The 27,716-nt window shown below is 40.7% G+C and overlaps 1 protein-coding gene across 1 annotated transcript in view; it reads left to right on the forward strand.

Moving 5' to 3' along the window:
• Positions 1-27,716, forward strand: part of LOC124613111 — a 129,820-nt gene that overhangs the window by 58,533 nt on the left and 43,571 nt on the right. The window contains exon 3 of the mRNA XM_047141721.1: positions 2,200-2,367. Coding sequence (XP_046997677.1) covers positions 2,200-2,367 — 168 coding nt within the window. The remainder of the gene's footprint in view (positions 1-2,199; positions 2,368-27,716) is intronic.

The following is a 27,716-nucleotide window of genomic DNA, read 5'->3' on the forward strand; positions in this document are numbered from 1 at the left end:
CTGTGTTGCTTTTTCAGAACATTGTTCAGTGACTGCACTACTTTCATCCCTAAGTAATTTCGTTGTGGCTGCTTGCGTATTCCTTAATTCTTGAGCCACAGATCTAATTTCTTCACTACTGCTCCTAGCACAAGCCTTACTTTCCTCACGTAATTGTTCTTTATTATCATGTCGTTGCATGGTAACGGCTGTAATCTGTTCACTAAGTTGTTTGTTCTGTTCGTTAAGGTTATCGTGTTTTTCATTCAACTGTTTGGAATTGTTGTCTAGTTTTTCATTAAGTTGTTTGAAATGGTTGTCGAATTTTACATTCCGCTGTTTGAAACTTTCATTAAGTTGTTTGAAATTGTTGTCGTGTTTTTCATTAAGTTGTTTGAAATTGTTGTTTAGTTTTTCATTCCACTGTTTGTGATTTTCATTACGTTGTTTGAAGTAGTTGTCTAGTATTTCACTCTGCTGTTTGAAATGTTCATTAAGTAGTTGTATCAATGATGCCGATCCATGCCAAAATTAGCTGCTGTATTCTCTGTGCTGTGTGATGGTGTATCTGTATGTGCCATTGTCACGTTTTGTGTAACCATTTGGTCATTCTCTGATTCACAAAAAGGGTTGCCTATCGGATGTGCACTGTTGGTCGCTAAATCGGAATCAAATAAATTTGACGTACTTTGAGTACATTGTTCACCTTCGTTAGAAACAATTATTTGCTCACAATTCAAATTTTGCAAACCGGGTGTGACAAACTGGGCAGCGTTCATTGTATCGGAACGTGCCACGTCATCAATTGTTACATTTACTCTGGACATAATGGCATTTGTTCGCTCATCATTAGGATCAAAATCAATACTAGTGATCGGTAGGCACTGATTATCTGTAATTAGAGGACTATCACTATTACACTGTGTGTAATTATTTGAGTCGGCTATTTCACTCATTGCACATCGCGATGTACTGTTAAGAGTTTTTCGCGGCATTTTTAAGAAATCAAAATTAAGCACAAAATGAAACAAAGACAAAGCGAAATGGAACAAACACAATTACAACAAAGAGCAATAAATTGCCGATGATCTGTGAAAGAAAAAGTGACAAATTAGTAAATGCGTTGCGCCAGATGCAAACTACATTTAAGTAAATAAGAGCAGATATATGACTACTTCTCAGAGATTCACAAAGAAATACGATCCTGGCCGGTTGTCGCCAAGTGTAACCTCCCCTCAGTAAATTTAAAATAAATAAATATCATTTGGTTAATGATTCCAATTTTTGTGTAACCTCAGAACAAAATTGCTTCCCATTTAATGTACCCACAAAATTCTTTTCTCATTTAATGTAAGCTCGAAACAGAAAAATTCCTAAACCTCGTAATAAAAAAAAAAAAATCAGTAACCTGGTAAATTTTGGACGACAGCAGTGCTGCGTCATGGCCCTGTAAGATAATTCTGAATAAAAAGCAAAAATTCTTACCTCAATAAAGTCGCCAACTATCGGCTCTTACAATAACTTTTTCCGGCACAGCTCTGTGCAATGCTGGCCTATAGATTTGTCATTTATGAAAGGAAGCAACTGATTTTTCTTTTGCAACAATCGGAATGATCATGGATTGGAGAAATTAGTAAATTCTTTAAATTGAAATGAATGCTTGTTAGAAATTCCTTTATATGACAAAGATTATTATTAGGACATTTTTAAAAGATTTACATGGGAGTTCACATAACATTACTAGATATGCGCGAGGCTGCTTTTACCTTATACTATAACGCTCAGGCTCCGCCATCGCTGCACCATGACCGGCCCAGCCAACACGATACACCAGACTGCCCGCTAGCAACAACTTACTGCTACACAGTTCCTACTGCATACAACACTGCTCTTTGGTCTTAGATTCTCTTATAGCTTACATATCGCAGGCAGCGCGTGAGCAATTACATCTGCACGAGTGCGCTAGCAACAAATTCCTTAATCATGGACCTCTTACAACATGTCAGTTCTAGTATAATATATTTGCCCAATGAATACCCGTTTATCATCTGCATTTCTTCTTGGTGTAGCAATTTTAATGGCTAGTAGTGTACATAGCATGCATCACAGCTGCGGGTTCCGCATGGTGTGTTGTTTCGGACGTGTCCGAAAGAAGCGGCACCATGCAGTCATACCTTTGAGGGTAGCTCGTAGTGAGTAAGCGGGCGTGTGTGATTGCAGCTCTGAGGAACGGCGGCCGGCTGCCCTACGTGTGGCTGGCGGCTGCCCTGCACGGCCTGGTGGTGGAGGCGATGTCGTACAGCCTGGAGGACGTGGACAACTTCTGGCACGCGCAGGCGCTCGTCATCTTCCTCGGCCGCCGCCTGCCCCTCCACATCATCCTGCTCTGTAAGTAGCCAAGTCCACTGCCCGTGCTCTGCTCCGCTGATTACCTGGTACTGTCTAAGCCGCCCTTCACAATCTCAGGTTTGTCGGAGCAGACCAGTTCTCAACGATCGTCTGCATATCTGGTCTGGAGTATTCAATTCGCATTTACACCTTCCAACCACAATGCAGCTTTACCACAGTCCTGAATCAGTAGCCCGCGAACATAGAGTATTTTCTGGTCATGGCCAAATTGAGTGAATTTGTTTATAACTATTCTACCTAGTAAAATGAAAAAGACCAGTGCAGATAATATGGACAAAAGAGCGGTTTCTAAACCGTGTAACGCTGTCGCGCGTTAATCTTTAGAAGGGTCTAAAACTGAAGAAGAAAATTTCTTTAACTACCTAGAGCAAATAAACATTCTTAGTGTGGTTGCAGTATGTTACACCTCATACAAGGAGAAATGACGGTGTAGTGTTTTCCCTGAGGCCTGAGAAAAGGGAATAGTTAAGCCAGTACCTAAAAAGTAACATTGCCACACACACACACTCTCCAAGTGTGAGGTGGAGTGGTTGTGGTCGTAGTAGTGCATACCCCTCAGATGCAAAATTATAGCCCTGAGATACGAAGTTAAAGTCCCTTTGATTAGAAAACGGAGTGTAGCTCCCTATGCAATCATGCAAATTTACTTTTCAGAAGGTAATGAAATAGTCCACCTGAATTTAACGGGGTTAGGCCCACTTTCACAGATTAATAACCATGCGTGAAATACACAGGTCAACCACCACGCAGCACCACATACTTGTTAAGAGAGACACCTAACTCTTGAATGAAAATGTGCGCTATTGAAAAATGCTATTTAACTTCCTTAATGTGCGTTCAGATGGGAAAACCTTCAACAAGATGACCATGAGTGAAAAGTTAAAGAAACTTTTATGTTTAACTTAAATCTTGATACCAATTCTGGGATCACGTAATAAATATTGTCAATGTCCAAGCCAAAAGCATATCAGAAAGTGCTGATAAAAAGTGAAATCAGAAGAGCAAACACCGTACAAAAATGCAAAATGCATCCTGCAAATCAAACAACTAACTCCCGTCATCAATTACCACAACGACTAACTCCGCGAAGTTAACAAATACTACACCCCGACTCATACATTGAAGCCAAACAAACTGGTATAGGCATGCGTATTCAAATATAGGAATATGTAAACAGGCAGAATACAGCGCTCCAGTCGACTATGCCTATATAAGACAAGTGTCTGGCGCAGTTGTTAGATCGGTTACTGCTGCTGCAATGATAGTTTATCAAGATTTAAGTGAGTTGGACATGGTGTTATGGTTCACGCACGAGCGATGGAACACAGCCACTCCGAGGTACCGATGAAGTAGGGGCTTTCCCGCGCGACAATTTCACGAGTGTACCGTGAATATCAGGAATCCGGTAAAACATCACATCTCCGACATCGCTGTGGCCGGAAACAGATCCTGCAAGAACGGGATCTACGACAACTGAAGAGAATCGTTCAACATGACAGAAATGCAACCCTTCCGCAAATTGTTGCAGCTTTCAATGCTGGGCCTCAACAAGTGTCAGCGTGCGAACTATTCAAGGAAAAAATCATTGATATGGCTTTTCGGAGCCCAAGGCCCACTCGTGTACCCTTGATAACTGTACGACGCAAAGCTTTACGCCTCGCCTGGGCCCGTCAGCACCGACATTGGACTGTTGATGACTGGAAACATGCTGCCTGGTCGGACGAGTCTCATTTCAGATTGTATCGAGCGGATGGACGGGTACGGGTACGGAGAGAACCTCATGAATCCATGGACCCTGCATGTCAGCAGGGGACTGTTCAAGCTGGTGGAGGCTCTGTAATGGTGTGGGGCCTGTGCAGTTGGAGACCCCTGATACATCTAAATACGACTCTGACAGGTGACACGTACGTAAGCATCCGGTCTGATCACCTGCATCCATTCATGTCCATTGTGCATTCCGACGAACTTTCGAAATTCCAGCAGGACAATGCGACACCCCACACATCCAGAATTGCTACAGAGTGGCTCCACGAACACTCTTCTGAGTTTAAAGAGTCCCGCTGGCCACCAAACTTCCCAGACATGAACATAATTAAGAATATCTGGGTTGCCTTGCAACGTGCTGCTCAGAACAGATCTCCACCCCCTCGTACTCTTACGGATTTATAGACAGCCCTGCAGGATTCATGGTGTCAGTTCCCTCCAGCACTAATTCAGACATTAGTCGAGTCCATGCCATGTCGTGTTGTGGCAGTTCTGCGTGCTCGCGGGGGCCCTACACGATATTAGTTATACGTATTACCAAAAGAACATCTCAGTTACCCATTCATAATGTTAAGAGACCTGGAGAGTACTGTGGGAGCATAGAAATATGAATAAAATTATGTAGTGTGGCGTTACATGAATAATTAAGCCGCCTTACAGAAGGACTTGGAATATATAGTCCACGTCCAGGTAACCAACTGCAGACAACCTACTAGACGAACACCAATCATGTTGTCATAAACATCGCAGCTCAACACCTAACTTATTAAAGGTAAAAGATGACCTGAAGTTTGTCATGGATGGACAGTAGGCGACTGTCATAATTTCTTAGATTTCAGAAAAGCCTTCAACACTGTAGACTTCGACATTTTATTTGCCTAACTCAGTAGCTCAAATTTCTCATCACGTGCAACAAAATGGCTCCACTCGTATCTGACGTCTCAACAGCAATGCATCACATCTGGTGTCTGGTACCATAAAGTCACAAAGGAGACAGTATCAGGCGTTCCCCACTGTTCAGCATTACGTCCTATACTCTTTTCTTTGTGTATCAATGATGTGTCATAAATTTTGTCCTGTTGCAATCACCAAATGTATGCTGATGACCTCCAGTCGTATGTAAGTGCAAAACCAATAAACTTTAGGACGCCTTCTGAGAATTGTAGCATTGACCTGTGTATACTATCAAAACGGGCACAGAATATAGGGTTAAAGCTCGACCCATCCGAAACTCAAGACCTACTGGTTGGTCATTATAGGCTCATTAGCCCTAAATATCGGGAATCCCTGCAATCTTTAATCCTAAATGGGATAGACATCAACTTCTCTCGCTCAGCAAAGAGTCTAAGAGTAATAATAGATGAGAAACTAAATTGGACTGAGCTCATAACTGCAATGTGCAAGAAGGCATCTGCGTCTCTCCATGCCCTACAAAAATATAGAAAGCTCTTCTCTTTTGAGCTGAAAAAGAAATTTGTACAATCGCTTATACTTTCAGTTATTTATTACAGCGATGTTACCCTGCTAGATCTGTCCATGGAAGCTCACGGCTCCTATAAAAGGTTGTAAAGTCGTGTGTTCGATATATCTGCAACATTAGACTGTTTTGATCGCATTTCACCATCATACATACAATTATCCCGGTTGTAAGCACACAAAAGCAGAGATTTCCATACACTCTGTCTCCTCTACTATCTTATCATCGTACACACACCATCATCTCTCTCTTCGGCCTTAACACTCTTGTCTGAACAACATGGAAGAAACACCCGTTCCCCACAGAGCAAAATCCATCAAGCAGCCACTTTCTCAAAGTCCTTTTCTGCAACAAGGATCCGACTCTAGAAAAATCTCCCTCATTGTTCTAAAAAAAATTATGTTACATCTCCAGTTTCAAAAGGCAGTTAATGCCACATCTACCTAAGCCACAGTAATGTCTACCTTTGTACCTGCACACACTCGTTATCCAGCTACATCCCTTTTTCCAACCAGGTCTTCCCAATTATCTAGTGCTCTTAGCTGGTGCAGTCTACATAAATTTCCCTTCGCCGAAACTCGTTATATCAGAAAATAACAATTTTGTGCGCCTATCGATACTTTTTATATCTGCCACTATCGTTATTATTATCATTGTCATTATTATTCTTTCTTTCTTTCCTCAGACGTTATGTCTGGTCAAAAATGGAAAGTGACGCGGACCTTGATCAAGCGTGACTTCCTTTTAACTGTACGGTATATGTTATATTGCATTTAGGAACTTTCGGGTAATTGAACATGTATCAATAATTACGGATTATTATTCTTATTATTATTATTAGTAGTAGTAGTAGTAGTAGTGGCAGCAGCAGTAGTTGTTGTAATTCCAGTATTAACTTTAAGAGTTCTTAGTCAGTACTGTTTATAGAGATTGTCTCTAATACACTCAAATCATTTATTACTATCCGTCGTATTAAAATTACATTTGTTTCTTAGATAACTATGTGGTAAAAATGTTGTATGTGTGAAACGCTTGTCCGATGTAATTAAGATTAAATATATAAATAATGAGAAAATCGATAAGTGCTTATGAAAGACTTATGGTGACGTTGGGGTACTTGGAAAATGGCAGAAGCTTTGGTGATCTCAAATTTTCTTATGTGATATCACCTGCATTGTTGAGCCGCATCATCCCATAAACATTTCGTGCCACATCCATAGTACTAAAGCAATTCATTTGGTTTGCACATCTGGTCCACGTCAGTTCAAGCGCCGCCAGATTCCGTTCAGACCGAACGCAGACAGTAACTCAGAGAAATTTTTCAGTCGGCTATTCTTTCACACGCAACTGTTCGTCTGTACAAACACTCTCTGTACAGACAAGTCGGTGCAAATACCAGAAAGTGTAGGTGTGCAGTTCACAGTCTTCTCCTACAGCGTTCTGATATTATTGTATCAGAGATCTTGTTCGTAATAGGTTTTCATCCAGTCTTACTAAAGGAATGCAGAGTATCAGATCATGACACCAAGAGAGTATAACTTGAACGGTATCTTCCGAATGGAGAATGCTCACTACAGTTGTACCACAGAGATCGGTATTGAATCTACTGCCGTTCTTGTTATAAACAGTGTTAAAAAAAGTATTACATATTTTGAGAGTTGGTAATACGGACCAAAACAAGACAAAAATGTCCAGTACACATGAACTGCAAAATGCATACTTAAGGAGATATAAGTTCTTGTTCATCTTCGCTGCTGTGAAACACATCTCTTCTTCTGCAAACTCTTTGCTATTACGAACGACTTACAGAATGCGGTAAACAAATAAAGACACATTCCTTTGTTATTATCCATGTATTCAGCATGCGGTAACGCCTGTTAGTGTTGTTACTAGCTATAAACCGTATTCACAGTACTGAGCAAGTGCAGCGCATCACTAGTTCTAACGGAACCAGTTTGTGTTTTTTTAAATTTGTGAAATGTTTTTACGCTGTAGTTTTAACTTTGCACTTACTAGCAAAATGGTAGCTTATTTTTCCACACGGATAATGACAGACATGACTTTCTATTACGGTCTAGCAAAGGGCAGCTGAAAAATATCCAGTACGCATGTTACTATCAGCACAGCTGCTCAGTCGTGTTTTCAGCTGTCAGCAGACTCTGGTTCTATAGCTCCAAGAACGGCGGATCATTGCAGACCACCATTCGTACTCCTGTTATGGAGGAGAGGGTATTGCAACGAGAGGAAGAGGATCCTTGAACTAGTGTACGTCGAATTTCAGTATCTATCGGAGGTAGACATCCTCTAAACAGGGCGATCCTGCCATGTACAGTTGCTATACCCGTATCACGTACAGCGTGTTCAGGCCTTGCAGCCACAAGATCAACCGTCCAGAATGCAGTTCTGCCCATGGCTTTTGCAAAGTTGTGGTGAAAATACACTTTTCACAACAAAGATCTGTTCACAGATAAGGCTGGTTTCAAGCAAGATGAGACTGCCAATTTCCACGACCAACATGAGTGGGTTGCTGTAAATCCGCATGCAGTTGAAGAAGCAAGGCATCAGCGCCGATTTTCAAGTAATGTGTGGGCAGCAGTTATTGGCGATAAACTAATGGGACCTTACATACTACCAACCACGTTGACTGATGCACAATATCGTCAGTTCACGTCAAACGGACCTGCCTGTCCAACTACAGGACGTACATTGGCTGGCGACGTGGTTCATGCATGATGGCGCATCAACCCATTTTCTCCGAAATGTCCGAGAACGTCTCGCACAGACATTTGATCTGTGTTGGATTGGTCGGGGAGGTCCAGTACGTTGGCCAGCTCGCTCTCCCGATCTCAGTCCCTTGGATTTTTTGTTGTGGAGATACTTGAAATCTTTGGTGTATCCAAGCAACAACAATAATGTGCAAACACTAGACGAACCACTCATCAGTGTCTCCCAGTGCATCCATGACCAGCCTGGAGTGTTTCACAGAGTGCATGATTCCCTACGACGTCGGACAGAAACATGCCGTGCTATGAATTTTCTTCCTTAAAACATGTTGCGATACTTATGTGTCATCTCCTGTGGGTCTCGTTTTCTTTTAGAAAAAGAAAAATACAAAACTTTTGCGATCATTCAGATTTCCTCGTTGTGGTTGATTGATTACTGATTTACCTCTGAGAGTTCAATCGACTTTGTATTTCCATTTTCGCACAATGTTTAGACGACCAACCCACACGTCTTCTTCAGGTGTTGTGAGTTTTGGTGGTTGGAGCGCTGGCAGTAAGAGCACAAACAACTTAACTCCGAACACTTGAAGACGGCCGGCCGCTGTAGCCGAGCGGTTCTAGGCGCTTCAGTCCGGAACCGCGCTGCTGCTATGGTCGCAGGTTTGAATCCTGCCACGAGCATGGATGTGTGTGATGCCCCTAGGTTAGTTAGGTTTAAGTAGTTCTAAGTCTAGGGGACTGATGACCTCAGATGTTAAGTCCCATAGTGCTTAGAGCCATTTGAACCATTTGAAGAAGACGGTCGGGTCGTCTTCGAAATAATTTAGAAAAATTGAAATAAAACTGGTCTGATCTCCTGGAAGTATATCATTAACCAACAGTTTCAGTTGTTTCCTATTTTAGACCTATCACATATCTGTGAATAAATCAACGTGTCTTGGTCGTCAAGAAAAGAAGGAAGGTTAGCGTTTAAGTTTCTGTCGATACTGACCATCTCCTATGGCGATGGGTCGGAAGTGCAGATCGTATGTAATAGCAAGCATATTACGTTAGGAGCTCTGCTGTTTCACGATAGCAGAATGATGTGCTGTCATTTGTTTACTGCATTCTGTAGATTGTTCGTAATAGCGAAGAGCTTGCGGTAGAAAAGATGTGACAGTAGCGAAGATGAACAGGTGCTCATAGCATTTTAGAGCCCATGTTTGTTCGACATTTTTTTCCTGTTTTAGTCGACATTACCACCTCTCAAAATGTGGAGTACATTTTTAACACCCTGAACAAAAGATCGGCCAATAAATATCCCAAAGGCTACAGTAGGTATTTTTCATGACTACGCAAGGATTGTAATCAAGCAAAACGGAGCAATTTGTACATTTGAATTGTGAAAAAATTATTAACTGCTTCTTTTCCAGGAACTGTCGCTGAACGTAGATAAAATTAATAACATGCAATTCTGTACACAGGACCTGATTCTAAAATTGGATACAATGTATGAGCGCAAATCAGTAAATGGAAAAGAATATTCTAAATTCTTGGATGGTTGATTAGAACCCAAAATACGTGTCACATGCTTCTTCTTAAGCTTCTAAGTTCTTGAACTTATGCTTTACAGATAACAGCATAATTTGGAAGTGAAAAATAAAAGCTTGATTAACTTATGTTTTCACTCAACTAATGTTGTATTCTGTTGGAACCTTTCGTTGAAGAAGGAACTATTCGTTTCACTGCGACGTTTAGCTGTAATAATATTAGGTGTCCACTCTAGAACTCCTTGTTCTTGTAGACAGTTCCCCAAACAGTTGGGCATACACCAGCATCATGGAACATTTACTCCGTTACAGAATTTGTTGTCAGCAATCAACAGCATTTCGGAAACAGCAGTAACATGCCTCAATCTAATCAAAAGTATCCGGGCACCAATAGTGAACTTTAATATATGGCCTGTCGACTCTTGGTCTTTACAGTGCTTTGAACTTTGCCGGGGACACTTTTAGTAAGGTATCTGAATGTCTGTGGAGGAGTGACAGCCCATTCCTCCTCAATAGGCGAAGCCAGAGAAGACAGGGATGCTGCACACACAGGTCTGGAGAGAAGGGCAGGTTCGTCCATTTAAAGAACGTTTATTGTCCACAAATTATTGCCTTACAGATGCTGCTTTATGACAGGGTCATGTCACGCAGGAGCAAACAATCATCGTCTCCGAACTGTTCCTCCACCATGTGCAGTTCATAATGCTGAAATGACTTCATATCTTTCCGCATTTAGAGTTTTCTTAAGCACAAGAAGGGGACCAGACCCTGACCTTTAGAAACACCCCCATACCGTAAAATACCACCTCTTCTGTACTTCAGTGTCGCCACTACATAAGACGGCAGGCAACTTCCTTCGCGTTTTCACTTCACAGTCGCATCACCAACAGCCAACTTGGGCAACTTTAAAAGGGTTGAAATATCCGTGCCAGATTTGTTACTCAGGTGACATCCAATGACTGGATTCAGTGAGCTCTCCTGACCGACCCATTTCGCTGTTATTGTTTCCTACTGACAGCACAATAATCCCCGCATCCTTTTATGGTAGCGGGCTGCGTCTCGTGACATCTGGTGGTCAATTTCGCGTTACGTAGACGTGGCCGGATACGTTTGATCAGATGGTATATAATACTAGAAGAAGAAATGAAAATCCATCACTTGATTTCAGCGTGGCACATATAGGAGTGACACATTCAGCCAACAAAGTCCGTAATCACTTACTCAGTAATGTGAAGACGGTAACAGCTAATACAATTTAACTTTAGAAACAAATTTTAATCGTCTGCTTGACTACTCCTTCCGCATGGTTTGAGGCGCCATGTCATAGATTGCGCGGCCCGTCCCGCCGGAGGTTCGAGTCCTCCCTCGGGCATGCGTGTATGTGTTGTTCTTAGTATAAGTTAGTTTAAGCTAGTTTAAGTAGTGTGTAAGTCTAGGGACCGATGACCTCAGCATTTTGGTCCCTTAGGAATTCACACAGATTTGAACATTTTGACAACTCCTTGCATCCAATAGAAGAATTTTTGAATGCGTGCAAGAACTGCCTTTCAAGTTTTTACAAAAGCAACGAAACATAAACTTTTTTGTATTAATTGTTTTCCGTTTGAAGCAACCCTAAAAAGATTTTTTTTCGCTATGATGTAAGTACCTCAAAACAGCCTCTTTAGGTGACCAAAACAGCTGTCCACATTTTCTGTTATGTTTGGTATAAGGGAACAAAAAGAAGGCGTTATATGATGAACCAGGAAACAGCAGGCAAAACGACATTAATTCCACGTTTTTTCTCGTCAAATAATCTACTGCATTAAGGCACGTGAGGCAACTGGCATTTTCATGGTGAAGAATGATGCCACGTTTTCGGCTCTTTTTACTGATTACTTCGGTGACTTGTAACACACAATTCAAAGTTATCTGTTCTGCGATCCTCTAAAACACTGATCGCCATATGGCAATGTAACCAAAGACATAAACGATCATTTTCTTGAAAATGCTTCATGAAAGGACTTCTTTTGTTGGAATCTGTCGTCTTGCAACACCCCGTCTGTTGTTTGCCGCTTACCTTCCGATCCGTATGAATAGGCTACACCCACGTTTTGTCCTGTTACTGTGTTATACAGGATGTCTCATATTTTCCTACAGGAGACAGTATTGGTCAAAATTAGAAGAAAAGTTCCCAAAATTATATGTGTAGAGAGCAATACCTGTTGATATACGGGACAATCTGTCCTCTGATTCTCATCTGTCTTACCTAGCAGCAGACTCTATCGGTAGTACTGCTCCATGTGATTATCACACATTCTAACACTTCTTTTAGCTCTTCTTAGCAGTGATTCACGCACGCTTTCAGATACACCTGGCTCCATTCGCATTGTGTCACATGTGTCGGCCATATGTTCCTGTAACTTCTGCACATTGTCAATGTATTGCTCGTTCACCAATGCCTTTGCACATGGGAAAGCGATATGCACATTGAAAGGTGGCTACACTGAGCCACTGCGCCAGAGATTGCGCCAAAGAGTATTATTCAGCCGCCTCCACTGGCAGTGCTTGGGGAGAACTCGTAGTAGTCAGTGCTTGTTGAGATGTGCTAGTGAAAAGTGCTGGTCGAGAACTCGTAGTAGGCAGTGCTTGCAGAGATGTGATACTGAAAAGTTCTTGTTGAGATGTGGTAGTAGAGAGTCGGTGTGGAGATATATTGTAATGATTAGAGTGATTTTCGTCAATATATGAAGGTAAAAGAAAAAAAATTTTTCCTTTTCTTCTTATTATCTCGTAGTCTATTTTGCATGTGTAGATTTGGTAATTGGCATTCTTCTAATGGTATTTTTCAAAATTTGATTTTTATTGTCTTGTCTATGGGTTTGACAATTTAGTGCAATTATTTCAATTGTTCGTTAATCGTGTTTGAGGGAAACATCTCGTGTGAATGGTATTGTTGGAGATGAGGAGTCATTGTGTGTAATTTTCGTACAGTGACGAATTTTTTATGTTTTGTAAATGATTACGCGGTCAATGAAACAGGCAAAAATGATGAATAGCCAGAATAACGAAATTGCTGACATGGCGAACTCGCCAACACAGGACAACAGTATGATGAATAATGGTGTTGAAAACAATTTAATAAGTAGGGGAAATAGTCCGGAAACAGTTCAAAATTTTTCACAATCGAAAAATTCTCACATTACGTGGTTAACGACAGAAGAAATGGAGCAGTTGATGGGTGCTATATTACATTTGGGATCACAGATGGGAAATTTGGGATCACAAATAGGAACAATTAAAGCTGAGATGGGAACTTTGAGATCTGAATTAAAAACAGATAGGGGAACAATGGAGCAGTTTCGATCTGAATTTAAAACAGAGATAGGAACAATTAAAACAGAGATGGGAACTTTACGATCTGAATTAAAAACTGATATGGGAACAATGGAAACACGGTTTGGATCTGAATTAAAAAGAGAGATGGGAACTTTGGAAAAACGGTTAGATTCACGAATAGGGACATGTTTCAAAAATATGAAAGATGAATTAAAGAAAGAAATCAGAGAAGAAGTACAACCGATTTTGAATAGATTAATTGCAGTAGAAATCAGACAAAAGGAACAGGATAGAGAACAGGAGGAAAGAGATCGCGTGATAGTACAGAAATTTTCAGAGTTAAATTTACAACGCGCACACGATAAGGAAGAAATATTTGAGAGAATCGAGGAATCCGTACCAAATGACAGAAGAAATAACCCAACACAACAATATGAACAGTTAACTACCAAATGTGTTAATACTGAAACCCGAGTCTTGACACTTACGGAAGACGTAAATAAACAGAAAGAAAAAATAGGTGACTTAGCGGAAAGAGTTGAGGAGATTTCAGATAAATTGACAAGTCTTAGTTTAAATGGGGACAGAGATTCGGATGATACAGCACCATCGCCATTTGCAGAAACCGAAGAGTACCAGAACATAAATAAGCATGTTGAAAATCAGGGAAAATTTAATGAACGCGTTAAAAGGGAAGTTGAGGCATTACGAAAGCAAGTCAAACAAATCGAAGGCGAAATTGTAGGAAAAGACAGCAAAAGAAATTTGGAATCACAGATAGCAGAGGGGTTTGAAGAAAATAATTTGTTTCATTTACGGCATGCAACAAGAGAGCGCCAGGCGCGCGAACTTGACAATAATCGACATTCGGACTGGGACAGACGCAGTAGGTCTTTGTCGCCACGAGGAGAAAACTTTGACTATAAACACTTTTTGACTGTTCGGAAATTTAAGATCTTTCGCAATTCTAAGAATGACATACATCCATGTTCATGGTTAGATCAATTTCCGTACGCACTACCACCAGATTGGCCACTAAGTCACAAACTGGAAATTATGTGCGGCTATTAAAGTCCTCAGGGGATTCACTACTCTCAGTGAATATGTGCAGTAGCGTGCATAGGGCCCCGAGCTGTAGTGGTGCTATTTCCCTTTTAGTTTTCTGCACTGCTGCCTACTCTTTTACTATTCTTTGCATCTGTCAAACCAACTCTTCGACTATCAATCTATCTAGACAGTAGATAAACAATAACCGGATATGACTATTTACCCAAAAGTGATTTCGGAAATTACCGTTTGGACTTACTGTACCTTCAACAGCATTCATTCCTAGTTTAAACGAAATTTTACCTGTTTATCTTCGTAACAATATCACTTCATATGTTGCCGATATTCTTACTGCTAAACGTTCTTGGAGTGAGCACAACAAAATTTTGGATTCATTATTACGTATCTTTGCAAGAGTTGGCATTACAGTGAACTTAGAAAAAGCCGAATTTGGTCGTTCTCAGGTGAAATTTCTCGGTCACATTATTTCTACAGAAGGTATTCTTCCTGATCCAGAGAAATTAGACGCTATTCGTAACTATGCTGTTCCTACCACAAAACGTGATGTTCGTAGTTTCCTTGGTGTCTGTAATTTTCTTAGACGCTTTGTTAGATTGGACGATTTGGCCACACCTCGTTTTTGCGATCTATCTGGAAACTTCTTTTTAAACGAAAATCGGTCGACAACTCTGTTTGTTTAGTTTGTATTCCTGATGAGTGGGTTAATAAGCTGATTTGGTATACGCATTTCAGTTATGCACACTTTGATCCCAGAAAATGCTTTCATAAATTACGAGAAAATTGCTACTTCAGTAATATGGAAAAACGTATTCGATCTGTTCTGGCCAAATGCAAATTATGTCAAAAGGCTAAGCCGCCAACAATTTCTCACAGAGCACCGTTGTTTCCTAACATTCCAGCGAAATTAAAGGACATGGCTGCAGTCGATTTGTTCGGTCCAGTGGTTCGTTCTACTAATGGTTTTGCGTACATTTTCGTAGCAGTGGAGTTGACATCAAAATATGTGTGTTTTACACCGTTACGCAAAGCAACAGCTCGTTCAGTATCTAATGCTTTCATTGACCATTTTCTTAAAGAAGTGGGTCATGTTGATAAGGTTATATCAGATAATGGATCACAGTTTCGTTCTAAAATTTGGCTTCGTACTCTACGGCGTCGTAAAATTAAACCAATTTTCATTTCACTTTTTCACCCTCAATCTAACACTTCAGAGAGGTGGATGAAGGAAATCAATAAACTGTGTCGTCTTTATTGTCATCAGAATCACAGAACGTGGGATCAGTATCTTCATATTTTTCAAAACATTCTGAATGAACTTCCTAATGATTCAACTTCTTTACCACCTATACTGATATTAAAAAACAAAGCACCGACAAATCGCATATCTGAAATCGTTCCTTTTCCACCTACACGGAAACTGCGGCATTCTGAAGTTGTCAACCTGGCTCTACAAAATATTGCATCTGCGGCTGCTAGAAGAGAGAAATCAGCTAAACATCCTGGTCGTTTAAAAACTTTTTCAGTTGGCCAAAAGGTATTAATTAAGTCTCATCGTTTGTCTCACAAAGGAAAAGGGCTTGTGTCGCAAATTTTTTCTGCTTCATAACGGTCCATATAGAATTCGCAAAATTATTCATGATAACACTGTTGAAGTAGAAACTCTTAAATCACGACGCTCTAAGGGAATACATCATATATCTAATGTTAAAATTTTTGTGGAATGATATACTTTTGAAAAATTTTTGTGGAATGACATACTTGTGAGAAACTAACAGCTACATGTAAACACGCAGAGAATACAAGGATACCGCGCTGTGTTTTGGCGGCGGCACATACTCAAAGCAACAGTCAAGTCTGCGCGCCGCACAAGGCAGTCGTTGACCGCAAACAATTGCTTCCTACGTCACGCCTACAGCTGATCGAGCGCTCAGTGCGAATGCACTGACAGCCGTAAACAAATACACAGTCTAATTTCTCTGACTAAATTCAGTATAAAGCTATAGTGACTTGATGAATTATGTTATTAACATTCAGTATTTTTCAGGATACGGTTCTATAAAATATTTAAGAACTTCAGGTAAATTCTGTGTGTCTCCGACGTTAAGAGGACTTGCTATCGAGAAAATTTCAGAAAGAATGTAATTTCCAAGAAGAAACTAATAAACTAAAAAGGTAACTTTTAATTGAGTTTATTTTTTAGGTAACATATTTCCACTTAGGTACGTACTTTAGGCGTAATTTGCTGCTCGCAATTACGTGATTCATACTTTGTGCTAAATTTCATGTTCTATGAAATTACTTGTGAAGCGACGTGCTTGCGTACATTTGCTGATTTTTGTCAATGTTTTATTAATGAACAGGGTTGTTATTTGTATATATTATGCATCGCTTGGCTGCACTGCTTTTTCACTGATGTCATATTTTTTTTATTATGTGCCTGCTGTGCTTATTTATTTAAATTATAATTGTCACCTGATTAATTGTGCTGATGTGATTATGTATGTAAGTTATACTTTGTGATTTATCTGCTTGCGCCTTCATGTTTACTTATTAAGATTACATACGAACATTTATTTGCTTATGCTGATATGATGCTAATGGCCTGTTTATTATGTTAGATAACATATTTGCTGCCTTGCTTATGGATTGCATATTCACACATTTCTGTTTTGTTGTCATACCTACTCTTTAATTTGGTATATAGAAATGCTGATATACTGTGTATGAACATAGAGTTTAGGTCACATTATTGTATTAATTATAGATTGTTCGCTTGGCAGAGCCTCGTTGTAAGAATTGTGCTGCATCCACTTGTTGACATTCTGTTCTCTACTGGTGTATTTACTCGCTATTGCATGTTTTGCTTACGCTCAGTGCCTTATGTTTTTAAGATAAGAAAATGAACTGCTATAATTCGACGAACAACATTAGTACAAGAAACTTCATAGAAGTCACATGAGCTGGAGGTTTTATGAAAGCTGTATAAATGTATGCTAATAGGAAGGAAGCTAACGACATGACATACCAATACTAGGTTTAGACCATTGACAGTTATTACACTGCATTTTTCGTGAGCAATTGAAATAGGAAGTGACACTTGACACAAGAAATACTCCACATGTTTGCTTCTGTTTGCCATAATTATTCAAGTAGTGTACACACTGTGAAATATTATGATCATTCACACTCTGTAATCGTACTTAATTACTGAGAGTTATTCGAACTAAGACTGTTAGAGGTCATGTATGCATTTCTTTTGTTTATAATTCATAATGAGTAGAAGATTTGGGTCAGATGGATTACACAGAGGTTGTGTGTTGACAATGTGTCTTCGGATTGTATGGGATGATGAGGTTTGCATTAGGATTTTATCTGTACTTGTTCGAGGAGACTGACTAGAGGAAAGAGTTGTTATGGAAGTGAAATGATATTGGCGATAAGGTTTATATGTGTCGACGTATTGAAGAGATATTATTGAGGTATTATTGAGATTATATGAAGTTGATGATTATTGGAGTTTTTTGTGGACAAGAGGTAAGGTAAATGATATTGATGATAAGATTTATATGTATCGACGTAAGAGGTATTATTGAAGTATTGAGATTATGTGATGCTGATGATTATTGGAGTTTTGGTGTATAAGAGGTAAAGTAAGTCAGGTGCATATTTTTTTGTTGGTCTGTATGGAACAAGGAGGATGAAGATAGCAGACTAGAACACTCAAGTAGATAGTATATACTTTTTTTGAAGAGAGGAAGTATTTGCATATCTTGGCACACTGACAGTTGTTCAGCAACAGTACATTTTGATCTGGCTTGGCAAACATTGGTCTTGACATGATGACTATGACGTTGACTTAACTATTATTGACTGTTATACATTGCTGCCACTACTACTTGATACACATGATGAACATCAAATTTTGACAGAACTGCATTTACACAGTTAACACTATTCAATTACACAGTAGTACTTAATGTGGATGAAAGATTAGTGAGTGTGTTTTGTGTGTTTTCCTTTCCTAATCCTACCCCCCTATCTCCTAAAGATTATTTTACTTGTTTGTAGTGGCTTGCACTGACACCCATAAATATTATAGGTTTACTGATATTTGAGTATTTGTAATAGTTAATATGGCAATTATCTGACATCATTTGTGTGTTTGTTATGATTTGTATGTTTAGTGTAAAAGTATTTGTATGTGGATTCAAACTATTGTTCATGCCTGAACAGTCTGATTAGTGATGGTGAATATTATGAACTGTTACCTGCACTTGTTCAACATTGATGTGTGACACTTAGAAATGTTTAATTTCTGCTGATGAACTGTCTGATTAGTGATGGTGAATATTATGGACTGTTACCTGCACTTTTTCAACATAATGGGTGCCACTTAGAAATGATTAATTTCTGCTGATGAACTGTGTGATCAGTGATAGTGAATATTATGGACTGTTACTTGTACTTTTTCTACATGATTGGTGCCACTAGGACATGTTTAATTTCTGCTTATAAACTCTGATGAACAGTGTGATCAGTGATAGTGAATATTATGGACAGCTCTCTGGACCTACTCATCATTGCTAGGTGCAACTGATGGACTGCTTGTACTGAAATAATGCCACTTGTTGGTTTCTGCACCTGTTCAACATTGCTGGGTGCCACTGATGAACTGCTGCTACTGAAATGATGTCACTTGTTGCTGTCTGCACCTGCTCAACATTACTGGGTGCCACTGATGGACTGTTTTTACTGAAATAATGTGACTTGTTGCTGTGTGCATCTGTTCAACATTGCTGGGTGCCACTAATGGACTGATTCTACTGGAATAACGTCACTTGTTGGTGTCTGCACCTGTTCAACATTGCTGGGTGCCACTGATGGACTGCTTCTACTGAAATGATGTCAGTTGTTTGTGTCTGCACCTGTTCAACATTGCTGGGTGCCACTAATGGACTGATTCTATTGAAATAATGTCACTTGTTGGTGTCTGCACCTGTTCAACATTGCTGGGTGACACTAATGGAACTGTTTCTGCTGAGTGATGTCACTTGTTGCTGTCTTCACCTGCTCAACATTGCTGGGTGCCACTGATGGACTGCTTGTACTGAAATAATGTCACTTGTTGGTTTCTGCACCTGTTCAACATTGCTGGGTGCCACTGATGGAATTGCTTCAACTGAGAAGATGTCACTTGTTGGTGTCTGCACCTGCTCAACGTTACTGGGTGCCACTGATGGACTGTTTCTACTAAAATGATGTCACTTGTTTGTGTTTGCACCTTTTGACCATTGCTGGGTCCTACTGCTGGAACTAATCATTGAAAGCATTTTATGTGAACATTTGTATAAACTGATTTTTTGTGTATTGTGTAAACTATTATGTAAAGTCACGTGTATGAAAGAATTTGTATTGCTTACTGTATTTCATATATTAAGTTATTGAAAGGTCAGTGCAAAGCCAAAATTTTAACTAATTATGTGATATTTAGGTATTAATATTATCTTTTATTTTTGGCTGTATTTTTGTGGACGAATTTGGTGGTATTTTCACCACCAAGGCTGGCAAAAATACCATCAAATTCTGGCCCGTGGAGGAGGGGCATATGAAAGGTGGCTACACTGAGCCACTGCGCCAGAGATTGCGCCAAAGAGTATTATTCAGCCGCCTCCACTGGCAGTGCTTGGGGAGAACTCGTAGTAGTCAGTGCTTGTTGAGATGTGCTAGTGAAAAGTGCTGGTCGAGAACTCGTAGTGGGCAGTGCTTGCTGAGATGTGATACTGAAAAGTTCTTGTTGAGATGTGGTAGTAGAGAGTCGGTGTGGAGATATATTGTAATGATTAGAGTGATTTTCGTCAATATATAAAGGTAAAAGAAAAAAATTTTTTCCTTTTCTTTTTATTATCTCAATGTCTTAAATAATGCAGCATTACAGGTTCAGTCAACAAAGCATCTGGCTTGTGTTCTTGTATTAGAGTGTAATTCTGCTTTCCTTACGCAATTATAGTATTTCTATTTTTTTAATTACTTCAGTATAAATGATATTTAAAATTTCTTGTCTTATTGAAGAAGAACCGTGCCAGATTGTGTACGTTGAGTCATACTTCCACACACAGAACAGTTATACATGTGCTTTGGTTTCGTAGGTTTTATAGTTGCTGGGGACTTAATTAATTAATTGTGTTAACGAAAATTTTCATTTCATTCTTTGTTGTTGTTCTATGCAGTCAGATTGCGTAATAATACTAGTCAGGGACAACCGTTTACGAAACAGCGTAATCGGACTTACAGCTACTAAAAATATTTGCATTTTATTTAAAAAAAGCCCCCATGCAACATATACAGACGGAGGTAGTGTCGAATACATGCGATACTATACACAAGGTATAAAATGGCAGTCCATTGGCAGAACTGTCATTTGTACTCAGGTGGTTCATGTGAAAATGTTTCTGACGTGATTAAGGCCGCACAACGCGGAATGGTGGTTGGAGCTAGACGCATGCGGCATTCCATTTCGGAAATCATTAGCGAATTCAATATTCTGAGAGCCAAACTGTCAAGAGTGTGCACAGAAAACCAAATTTAAGGCATTACCACTCAGCACGGATAATGTCGTGGCCGATGGCCTCCACTTAACGATCGATAGCAGCGACGTTTGCGTAGAGTTGTCAGTGCTAACAGACAAGCAACACCGCGTGAAATAAACACAAGGACAGCCGACGAAATTTGGCGTTAACGAACTATGGCAGCAGACGACCGACGCGAGTGCCTTTGCTAAGAGCACGACGTCGCCCACAGTGCCTCCTATGGGCTCATGACCATATCAGTTGGATCCTAGACGACTGGAGAACTGTGGCCTCATCAGATGAGTTCCGATTACAGTTGATAAGAGCTGATGATAGGGTTCGAATGTGGCTCAGAGTCCACGAAGTCATGGACCCAGGTTGTCAACAACACACTGTGAAAGTTGGTACGGCTTCATAATGGTGTGGGCTGTGTTTACATGGAATGGACTGTCCCCTCTGATCCAAATGAACCAACTGAGATCATGTACTTAATGTTCCCAAACAAAGATGGAATTTTTATGGATGACAGTGTGTCATGTCACTGGGTCACAATTGTTCGCGATTGCTTTGAAGAACTATCTGGACAACATGAGCAAATGATTTGACCACCCAGATCGCCCGACATGAATCTTATCAAATATTTATGGGACAAAATCGAGAGGTCAGTTCGTGCACGAACTGCGCCGGTAACACTTTCGCAATTATGGCCGGCTATGGAGACAGCATGTCTCGATATTTCTGCCAACGTCTTGTTGAGTCCATGCCACGTAGAGTTGCTGAACTACGCCGTGCAAAAGGATGTCCGAGACGATATTAGGAGGTATCCCATGACTTTTTCACCTCAGTTCAAATGTCCCAATAACCAGGAATCCAACGGATTCCGGTCTGTTGGACGGGGAAGCCACGTTACAGGATCGCCTCGACCAAACCATAACCCATGAAATGTTGCGGTGAGGTACTGTCGCACATTCAGTAGAAAGTGGAGTGATACCCGGCCTTGTCTTTTGGCAAGGCTGCAGTACAGCTGGTAATTCATTGCGCAATAATCGGTGATATACTGAACTTGTTAATCTGTTTGGTCAGTGTATGGCCCTACTGACAACTCCTGCATCACTGATACGTAACTGCTTGTGATTTTCAGTAAAATTGTGTGGAATCCATCAGGAACAGATCTTTATCATTGCTAAGTGTTAATGCAGAATGTACTGCAGTCTTCGAAATGTCTAAGGATGCCTCTGTCTCAAACAAAGCCACATGTCGACACTTCGTTATCATGTAACGCACAGCATCGACGTTCGACGTTTATGGAACAGCAATCGACTTTGGTCAACCTTCACGAAATTCTTCGTGATGGAAACATGTCCATGCTGAAGTTTTGTAAGCCGATTGTAAAAAGTCTTTTCTGGGTGTCATTGGTTCCCGAAAATTGAACGAAGCGATTCGATGTATTGTTATGAAGTTAGACCTTTGCGAAGATCGTAAAAAATGATTCAACGAAAACTTTCACATGAATTTTCAATGTGTTCCGCAAAACTGCTTCTTTAAAAGATCAGTCTAAGCAGATTACTAATCGCACACTTAAAGGTGCGACTTTGGGTCGCTAAGGAATGTTTACGCCCGTTGCACCGTAGCAATAAAGTAGCCCTTGCGAAAATAGTGTTGATTCGTGTGGGCCTTTGTGCGCTTTGATTATTATTATCGTTCAGATAAATAAGCGAAGAGGGTGTACCTGACCCTTTTTGCGGCTCCCGATCGCTCTTTCATAAACTATAAACTGGCTTCCTTGCGAGGTGGCGTGGCTTGCAGAGATCAGAAATGAGCTCCTTAAATTCGCTTTAAACTAGCAAGCGAGTCTGTGACGTCATCTCCAAACTCGCCGTCTCCGTGTGCCCGTAGATTCGACTCATCAGTTTCCGCCGCAGCCCACTCGTCAGCAGAGTCTGTTGTCGGGTAGAGCCCATGCGGAATACAATGGCCGATAGATGGGCAGTCAGCAGGACATGCGTAGGGAGCCAACAGTAGTGTGGGTTACCGGCAGGCTCTGTAGGGGAAATGCCGAAGCTGGAGAGGAAACGCCATTTTAAACTGAAACCTGAGCTCACATTTCTTTCTAAATTTAAAGTGGAGCCCCTCCACGCCCACACTTGCATGGTGACCATTCAAAAAGATCCGTCGCCTCTTCTTTGGTTAGTATCAACAACGAATTCCGCTCAAACTGCAGCTATTTATTTTCGCCCGGCCATTGTAACATTTGTAACTTTCAGAGAAGCGTCATGAGTGGCGAAAATTTGAGTAAAACTTACACGTTTCTCTTGTTGCCACGTTAAAATTTGCTTCTTTTGCCATAACACAGCGGAGTTTACACAGTCTCACCGCACTAACATGTGCGGTTGAGAGAGAATTCTGATACAGTGGTTTATTAAGTGAGGAACAGAGGAAAAGTAAGGTCAGTAGCATACAAAAAGCTCGTCCTCGGTACAAATCAAAGGTGTAAGTTTTCACTTACGTTGGTACAAAGCCCGTAGCATTCCTCGTTTCACCAGATATCAATAGACTTTAAAAATTACAAAAAATGGCTCTGAGCACTATGGAGGTCATCAGTCCCCTAGAACTTAGAATTACTTAAACCTAACTAACCTAAGGAAATCACACACATCCATGCCCGAGGCAGGATTTGAACCTGCGACCGTAGTGGTCGCGCGGTTCCAGACTGTAGCGCCTAGAACCGCTCGGCCACTTCGGCCGGCTTCAAGAACGGTGATTTTAACGTCGTAGAACGGCATAGTGGTGGAAGAGAGAATGTTTTCGAAGATGCAGAATTAGAGACGTTGCCGAGTGAAGACTCGCGTCAAACTCAAGAGAAAGTGACACAGCAAGCCATTTCAAAACGTCTCAAGGCTATGGGCGTGATTCAGAAAGCAGAAACTTGGGTCCCGTGTGAGCTGAAACCAAGAGACGTTTAACGGCGTTTGTGTGTTTGTGAACAGTTGTTTCAGAGGCAAAAACGGAAGGGATTTCTGCATCGTATTGTGACCGGGGACGAAAATTGGGTTCATTACGATAACCCTGAACGCAAAAAATCGTGGGCATATCCCGGCCATGCTTCCACGCCGACGGCCAAACCGAATATTCACGGCTCCAAGATCATGCTCTGCATTTGGTGGGACCAGCTCGGCGTCATGCACTATGACGTGTTAAAACCAAGTGAAACAATCACAGGTGCTCGTTATCGAACGCAATTAATGCGTTTGAGTAGAGCATTAAAAGACAAACAGCCGCAATACAGCGAGAGGCACGATAAAGTGATTTTGCAGCACGACAATGCTCGACCCCACGTTGCAAAAGAGGTCAAAACGTACTTGGCAACGTTAAAATGGGAAGTCCTAACCCACCCGTCGTATTCTGCAGACAGCTCTCTCTGACTATCATCTGTTTAGACCAATGGCGCATGGCCTGGCTGACCAACACTTCCGATCTTATGAAGAAGAAACAAAATGGATCGATTCGTGGATCGCTTCAAAAGATGAACAATTTTTTCGACGCGGGATTCGTACACTGCCCGAAATACGGGAGAGAGTAGTGGCCAGCGATGGAAAATACTTTGAATGATACATGTGTAACCAATTTGTTTCATTAAAGCCTCAAATGTTGGGGAGAAAAAGGGCGGAAGCAAAGTTGTAAGTTTTGCATAATAACCACATGGAAAAATACTCTCCTGTTTGCGTGCTGTCATTTGCTAAAATCTCATTTCGATATCTGCCACCGTTTATGAAATATTAGGAGTGTTGTGAATATTTCACTCTGGCTTCATTGCTGGCGCGGCCTGATGGCAAATGAATGTGCTACATCAGGTCAATTTTCTCGACAGATAGAGACTTCCACCCAACTCTAAGAAAAATTCAATATGTTAGCTAAATTTCAACACATTGTGTAACATACACCAAACGCAAAATTATCCACCACTGTTTTTTATTTCAAACATTTTTTTTCGAATTTCGAGCAGTGTCTTACTTCCACGTGAATATCACAATAACTATAACCATTAACGAAATGATAACACCTCACATTGAACCTGACACATAAAGCTATAAGTAACGCAAAAACGATATTTTTACCGAATAGTTTCTGTAAAATCATTTGAGAAAGACTGCATGGCCTGTTCTCGATTTTGTCATCGCCGACCGGCCGAAAGCTGGCACACACTGAAGGCCTCCCGTTCCGAACAAACGAATGAACTCGCCCTCCTCTTTGGACGAAAATTGGTCACGCGCATCGGCCACCGTACTCTGTGCTGACTGTACAAGTGTGCTCCATCTGTTCCGAATGCAGAGCGAGTACACGAGGTCGCAAGCAGAACCGCAGACTCACGGTGTTCCTGCACATATGCAACCGTTTCGAAAAAAATTGCTGCCATTATTTCACACAAGCATGATTTCGGCTTCATAACCATTTTCAAATGCGAACTGAAATATCATAACATGCCCGATCTGGCTAAATGACATACGCAACCAATCGGCATGGCGATTATTATATACCGATGTAACGACTGATGGGTCAACAGTGAATATTATTCTAATTTATACATGCACTTACATAGATAAAAAATCTTTGAAGACTGCTGAAAATTTATGGCAATACTTAATATCTATACAGACAACGACCAAAAATTACGTTGACACATACACATCCGAGACCTTACCATGTCTGTAACAACAGTACCAGACATGGAGATGAGGTGCAATCTCTAAATCGTCATCAATTATTAAAATAAATTACAGAAATGAATGATAAACTACACAACTCGCTGTTACCCCATAAACACAAGCTGCCATAACCAAATGAACACCGAAAGAGCGCGCCTTTCTGTCGCGGGGATATGACAGTGAAGTCGCTCTGGCCCAGTTTTCGCAGCGCGTATGTTTTCTCGTGGTGAAGGCATAATAAACAAGAATAAAATAATTTTGTTTGTACTGGACGAAATTTATATGTTTTTTTTCGTCTGAATCATAGACTATAGCATGAAACTTATTCAAATAATCATTCCTAATGTAATGCAACACGTTTGCAGTTGTGTACATAGCATCAGTTAATTTTCGTCTTACATCCTCCACAGTCTCACGAAACACAGATTCGTTAAAGGCCATCTGATCCCAGTAATCGATCATTTCGCCATGTCAGTGCTACTTTACAGCAGCAAGATCGGTTAGTCATCTTCCATACTAACAATAAGTCACGAGTAGCCTTACATCTCCTGCATGTTTTGTAAGAAAGAACGAGTCGACGAGCATGATGCGACCGCAGTACCACATTTAACACTCCTCATATTCGTGCAACTACAGTGGGAACGCAGGAAGTCCATTAGCAGTGGTGTAACAACAGCGCTTTAATGTGCGAAGTACGCAACATACAACAATCGACACATACTTGCTCCGTTTCTGATCTCTAGGGGGTCTGTCCCAGCCAAGGCCGTAGCCAATGGGTGGGGGGGGGGGGGGGGGGAGATGGGTCCAGGGGGTCCAGATATTCCCTATTACTACAACCTAGTCGCTGTGTAGTGAAAGTGGATACTACGGCGGTTTTCAGTCACGTGGCGAAAAAGGGATGCGCACTATCGATAGTCAGCAAGGCCATCGATAGATTTAAACTAGCTCAGTTGTCGTTCAGTTGTTTTGTTAACCAGTCCAGTTCTTACTTGCAGTTGAATTTAATGTAAGTGCCGCCTTTTACTTTTTGTTCTGTGTACTGTTGTGGTAGTTTCTAATTATGAGTAAGTTTGTAACAAGAAAGACGAGGAAAATCGATTTTGATTCATCCGCTAGCATTATGTTAAATTAAAAATATGTATGCACTGCTATAATAGCGCAATTATCCATCTGTAGCAGTTAAATTTTAGCACTTGATACGTTATTTGGAGGCTGGTAGAACTTTGGGGTTCAATATTTCAGTATTTCACAAGGCAGCGGAGCAGTAAATGCAATTACAAAAAACTTTAAATTAAAATCAGTGCATGAAAATCCTCTTGGATTGGTCTGAGTCGCCCAAAAATAGCGCTGATCAACAAAAATATCGCCCAGTCTGGTCACCTGGGCGGTATTGAATTACGATAACCAGTTCCGATGCGGAACGACTGGGATGAGATTGCGGAGAGCGGAAGGGGTGAGGGATGACAGCACATCCTACAGTTCGTTCGTTTCTAAAAGATTTTTTCGGCGGGCTGCTTGAATTCGTCCGAGCCGTTTGCACTCTGCATCCCTCCCTATCCATTTCGTCGAAAATCCGTTTACATCCTCTTAATACTGTAATAAATGAAGCCAGTAGTTCTACGCACAACGATATTTTAAAATTTGCATGCAGTATCAAATGACTGAACACGCACAATTAAAGGAGAAACGTGCAATGTCAGAATTCAATCTTTTGTTGTGATGCACTTTTTTATTTTAAAGCGATGTACAACAACCAGATTTTCCCAATTTCAATCTTTTGTTGTGTTGCACTTTTTTATTTTAAAGCGATGTACAACAACCAGATTTTCCCAATTCTCTACCGACTTTAGGTAGGTCTGCGTGCTGGGTCGCTGAGCTAGCAGTCCCTGAATTCTGGAAACGCGTTGGTTTGAATCCATCCGCCAGCAACCTTGAAAATGGTTTTCTGTTCTTTCCCATTACTTGTTTAGGCAAATGCCAGGGTTGCTCCTTTACTATAGGCCACAGCCAATTCCTGAAAGATTCCAATTTCCTAAAAGATGCAGCGCCTCTGCTTAAATGAAAAGAGCTCCATCGAAGGCGAGTCGAACATCTCTTTGGAGACTCCCAGCACTAAAAGCCATATGATAAATAAATAATAATCTAAATTCTTCTTTAATGAAGAAAATTATAATTCTTAT

The sequence above is a fragment of the Schistocerca americana genome, chromosome 4, assembly GCF_021461395.2.
Source record: "Schistocerca americana isolate TAMUIC-IGC-003095 chromosome 4, iqSchAmer2.1, whole genome shotgun sequence".
In the NCBI taxonomy this organism is placed as follows: domain Eukaryota; kingdom Metazoa; phylum Arthropoda; class Insecta; order Orthoptera; family Acrididae; genus Schistocerca; species Schistocerca americana.